This window comes from Eimeria acervulina, genomic scaffold, assembly GCF_000499425.1.
Source record: "Eimeria acervulina Houghton genomic scaffold, Eah_scaff746, whole genome shotgun sequence".
Classification (NCBI taxonomy): Eukaryota; Apicomplexa; class Conoidasida; order Eucoccidiorida; family Eimeriidae; genus Eimeria; species Eimeria acervulina.
The window spans coordinates 1,302-6,301 of record NW_013549621.1 but is presented as its reverse complement, the minus strand read 5'-3'; the positions used below and the strand labels follow the sequence as shown (position 1 = coordinate 6,301).

The window sequence follows — 5,000 nt, the reverse complement described above, 5'->3', positions numbered from 1 at the left end:
GGTGATTTTGCTGCTGCAGCAGCAGCAGCAAATTGGTGCTCCGAATAGCTGCACCGGATGCCGGCAGCAGCTCGCCAGTACTGTTGCAGCAGCAGCAAGCCCTGCTGCTGCTGCTGCTGCTGGGACCTTGCTGCTGCAGCGAAGTACATTGGATGGGGGAAGTCGATCCGCTGGGGGTGTGGGGTCTCCAAACGGAGGCCTCTGCTGCTGCTGCTGCTGCTGCTGCTGCAGATGCTGCTACCACTGCTGCTGATACTGCTGCTGTTGCTGGCGATGACGGTGCAGGCGGTGCTGCTGGAGTTGCCGCTGCTGCTGATGCTGCTGTTGCTGCTGCTGATGCTGCTGCCGACTGGGGTTGTACACTGGCCCGGGCGCACGCCCATCTGCGGGCTGCTCCCTGTGAGCGCAGCAGCACTTGCTTTCTGCTGCTGCTGCCGCTGCTCGTGCTGCTGCTGCTGCTGCTGCTGCTGTAGAGTACCGCTGGGCGAAGCAGCAGCCTGCCAGACATTTCTTGTCTTCGCCCAGAGGCTTCTGCTGCTCTATACCTTTGCTGCTGCTGCTTCTGCTGCTTCTGCTGCTTCTGCTTCTGCTGCTGATGCTGCCGCTGTTGCCCACGTTGCTGCTGTTGTTGTTATTGTTGTTGTTGCTGCCGCTGCTCGCCTTGCTGCTGCTGCTGCTGCAGCCCCCAGGTAAGCGCCGAGGGTGCAGCGGCAGCAGAAGCTCCTCGTCTGGAGTCTCTGCAGCAGCATCCGGCCCAGAAGCAGCAGCAGCTTCTGCTGCTGCTGCTGATGTTGCTTCTGTAGCAGCAGGGGCTGCAGGCGCCTCTGCTGCTCTGCTGGTGCCTCTGCTAGAGCTACGCCACGAGGTGTAAGCCGCAAGCGCTGCTGCTTCTGCTTCTGCTGCTGCTGCTGCTGTTGCTGCTGCTGTTGCTACTCCTGGTCGTACTTTTCCACCCTGTACACTGCTGACGACCTCGATCAGAGCAGCAGAAGCAGCAGCAGCAGCACTTCTACCTGCTGTTGTTATGCTTCCCCGTCGGATTTGCTGCCGCTGCTGCTGCTGCTGCTGCTGCTGCTGCTGCTAACGTGGCGCAAGGGAGAGAGCACCCCACACTAACGGGCGTTGGGGTGTACAGGCAGCAGCGCAGCTGTCAGGGAGCGAAACAGATAAGGGATCAGACAAAGAAATTGGTCGCCTTAGCTGCTGCTGCTGCTGCTGCTGCCGCTGCTGCTGCTGCTGCTGCTGCTGCTGCTGCTGCTGCTGCTGCTGCTGTTGGGGGTGGTGCCTGTGTCTTATAGAAAGATGCCAGTATGCTCGCCGCAGCAAAATAAAATAAATAATAATCAGCGAGAACTCAAAAATAATTCAACACATTGATATTACTGCGGAGCAGCAGCAGCAGCAGCTATTGCGGTTGCTGCTGCTGCTGCTGCTGCTGCTGCTGCTGAGAGGCGGCAGCAACAGCAACAGCAACCTCTCTTAGTCGAGCACAACGCGCAGCCTTCTGCTGCAGCAGCAAAATAAAAGGTTTTAATTATACAAAATTAATAAACATAAGCAAATACTTCTTTTATTCACAAATAATAGAACCAGCTGAAGCAGCAGCAGCAGCAAGGCATGCTGCTGCTGCTGCCTGGCCTGGTCGCCTCTGGACCGCTGCCGTCCGCTGCTGCTGCTGCTGCTGCATCGACGCTTGGCAGCAGCAACAGCAGCAGCAGCAGCAGCAGCAACAACAGCTACAGCAGCAACTGTCAGTTCTGTTATATAAACCGTATTCAAGCCTTTTTAGTGTATTATTCTGCTGCTGCAATTGCTGTCTCGCAGCAGCAGCAACAGCAGCAACGGCAGCAGCAGCAGCAGCAGCAGCAGCAGCCACCCCATCATCCTTCGATGCTCCGCAGATAAGTAAGAAGCTTTCTTTGTCTCTTACAAGAAGATTAAGGCGGTTCTTTCTTTGTATTTCAGTCTGCTGCAGCTGCTGCTGCTGCAGCAGCAGCAGCAGCAACAGCAGTGACAGCAGCACAGCCCTCCGTCCGCTCGCAGGTAGAACTCGAAGCCTGTTCTCTTCCTTGTCTCTGGTGCAACAGCTGCTGCTGCAGCGATTGTTGTTGCTGCTGCTGTTGCTGCTGCTGTTTTATTTGTTTCTTTTACTACACAGTGCAGCCTTAAGGCAGCGACACCAGCGGACCCACAGCAGCAGCAGTAGCAGCAGCAGCCGCTGCTGCTGCTGCTGAGAAACATATAATAATGAAGGGCTTCCTTAAGGCATTCCGCTTCAGGTGAGTATATCTGTCTATGACGCAGCTTCTGCTGCTGTTTTTCCTGCTGCAGCTGTTAGCCGTTGCTGCTGCTGCTGCTGCTGCTGCTGTTGCTGCTGCTGTTGTTGCTGCTCGGCCTTGTTGCAGTTCGTGCTGCAGTTCACCGTCATTTAGTCGCTGAAGGCGGTGAAGCTGCTGCCTATCCCAAGAAGACTCTATATTGTCTGCTGCTGCTGCTGCTGTGTTGCTGCAACTGCAGGCGGACGAAGAGCCGTGGGTCTCCAGCAGAAGAGCAGCAGCAGCAGCAGCAGCAGCAGCAGCATCAGCAGCAGAAGCTGCAGAAGCTGCAGAGGGAGCCAGATGAACACCAACGAGAAGCCAGCAGCCAGCAGAACACAACAGAGCAGCAGCAGGAACAGCAACAGCAGCAGGAACAGCAACAGCAGCAGCAGCAACAGCAGCTATCGGGATGCCAGACGTCTGCCCCTACTGCTGCTCCAATTGATAGCAGAAGTATCAGCAATAGCAGCAGCAGCAGCAGCGTGGATGTAGGGGCTCTCTTATGTGCTGACCCCTCGCTGCGAGGCGTTACTGCTTCCTTCTGCGCGACAGCAGCAGCAGCAGCAGCAGCAGCAGCAGATTCTGAGACGTGTAGCTGCCGCTTTAAATCAGACGAAGACACAGCAGCAACACTGCAGCATCCCCGTGCATGCAGGTCGGGGTGCAGCAGGCCTCCTGCGGTGTCGCCGAGGACAGCAGCAGCAGAAGCAGCAGCAGCTGCAGCAGCAGCAGCAGCTGCAGCCGCAGCAGCAGTAGCAGCAGCAAAGGATTGCTTCGACGTAGAAGGTTATCCAGAAGCAGCAACAGCAGAGGGGGCCCTATATAGTTCTTCTCTTGCTGCTGCTGCACTGGATGTCTCTTCTCTGTCCTTCAGCCGAGCAGAGAAGGAGCTGCTTGCTGCACTCAAACTACCTCAACTTGGTAATACTGCTGTTGCTGCTGCTGCTGCTGTTGCTCTTGCTGCTGGTGCTGCTGTTGCTGCTGGTGCTGCTGTTGTTGTTGCTGCTGCTGCTGGTGCTGCTGCTGGTGATGGTACTGCAGTCGCTGTTGCTTTTGTTGCTGCTGCTGCTGCTGTCGCTGTTGCTGCTGTTGCTGCTGTTGTTGCTGCTGCTGCTGCTTCAGGAATGGCGCTCTTGCCTGGGAACTGTTGCTGTTTCTTCTCACATGCTGTTGCTGTTGCTGCTATTGCTGCTGCTGCTGCTGCTGCCTCAGGTTCTTCTTCTACAGACTTCCCGCTCCCACCGGCGTTGCTGCTGCAGGAGGCATTAAAGAACAAAGAAGACCCTGAGGAAGCAGCAGCAGCAGCTGCTGCGATGCTGCAGCAGCAACCGCAGCCATTACCGCGGTCGCGGATACCCAAATCCCCCGTCAGCCCCAGCCCCAGCAGCCCCAGCAGCAGCCCCAGCAGCAGCAGCAGCAGCAGCAGCAGCAGCAGCAGCAGCAGCAGCAGGCAGGAAGCAGGGAGGGGGCCTGCAGGTGGGGCGAGCGTTGACTCTGTCTTGTCGCTGCCTCTCCTTCAAAAGCGGCGACTTCTTTTTAATATGTTAGCGAACTTCTGCTTAGAAACAAATGCAGGTAAATCAACATCACGCCTACACCACCCTAGCTAGCTAGCTAGCTAGCTATACAGCTAGCTACCAGCTAGACAGCTAGTTATATAGACAACTAGTTATACAGACAGCTAGCTATACAGACAGCTAGCTGGCTAGGCACTTAGCTAGGCAGCTAGCTAGCTAGACAGACAGACAGACATCTAGCTAGCCAGACAGATAGCTAAACCGTTAGCTAGCTGTCTAGCTAGCCAGCTAGCTAGACAGCTAGCATGGAGAGCGTCTGTATTTTTATGTTTTCTTTGGTTGGCGACGGTTTATATTTTTGTTCGTTTGTTTGTTTTTGTTATTTATGTTTGTTTATTTATATTTATTTATATTTATTTATATTTATTTATGTTTATTTATGTTTATTTATATTTATTTATGTTTATTTATATTTATGTTTATATTTATTTATATTTATTTATATTTATTTATACGTATTTGTTTATATTTATTTATATTTACCGCCGTTTATCTCTCTTTGTTTCTGTTTGCTTCTATTTATTTATACATGCTGATATTTATTTATATTTATATTTACATTTATATTTATATTTTATATTTATATTTATATTTATATTTTATATTTATATTTTATATTTATATTTATATTTATATTTATATTTATTTATATTTGTTTGTTTGTTTGCTGCAGGCGTTCGTTTGATGCAGCTGACGGGCGGTCGGGAAGCCAGCGATGTTTTTTTGCGTTTATCAGATAATTTGCAGCACTTCTTGCTGGACAGCGGAGGGGGTACTTTAATTGAATTTCCTTTGACTTCATTAGAAGCTGCATGTACACTCCAGAGAAGAAAGGTTGCTGTTGCTGCCAGCAACTCAACAAGCAGCAATATAATACCCCTACACCGTAAAAACAACGTACAAAAAACGCAGCAGCAACAGCAACAGCAGCAGCAGGAACAGCAGGAACGGTTACAGGAGGAGAAGGGGGAGCATTACCACCAGCAGCAGCAGCAGCAGCAGCAGCAGCAGCTGCCTCGACTAGACTTAAGAAAGATACATACAAACCAACAGCCTTCGTATATAGAGAAGTACAGCGGAGAGTGCAGAAGTGAAGAAGATAACA

General features: G+C 51.9%; 2 protein-coding genes across 2 annotated transcripts in view; one reads left to right on the top strand and one right to left on the bottom strand.

The window, feature by feature from the left end:
- EAH_00047970 (LOC100145439 protein, related, related) overlaps positions 1 to 1,884 on the bottom strand; it is a gene marked incomplete at both ends in the record, with an annotated part of 6,873 nt that extends 4,989 nt beyond the window's left edge. Inside the window, 4 exons of the mRNA XM_013394529.1 lie at positions 1 to 362; positions 479 to 1,080; positions 1,165 to 1,291; positions 1,877 to 1,884. The exon at positions 1 to 362 is cut by the window's left edge and continues 935 nt beyond it. Coding sequence (XP_013249983.1) covers positions 1 to 362; positions 479 to 1,080; positions 1,165 to 1,291; positions 1,877 to 1,884 — 1,099 coding nt within the window. The remainder of the gene's footprint in view (positions 363 to 478; positions 1,081 to 1,164; positions 1,292 to 1,876) is intronic.
- Positions 1,885 to 2,247: 363 nt separating this feature from the next.
- Positions 2,248 to 5,000, top strand: part of EAH_00047960 (hypothetical protein, conserved) — a gene marked incomplete at both ends in the record, with an annotated part of 3,872 nt that continues 1,119 nt past the window's right edge. Inside the window, 4 exons of the mRNA XM_013394528.1 lie at positions 2,248 to 2,279; positions 2,518 to 3,239; positions 3,531 to 3,893; positions 4,569 to 4,985. Coding sequence (XP_013249982.1) covers positions 2,248 to 2,279; positions 2,518 to 3,239; positions 3,531 to 3,893; positions 4,569 to 4,985 — 1,534 coding nt within the window. The remainder of the gene's footprint in view (positions 2,280 to 2,517; positions 3,240 to 3,530; positions 3,894 to 4,568; positions 4,986 to 5,000) is intronic.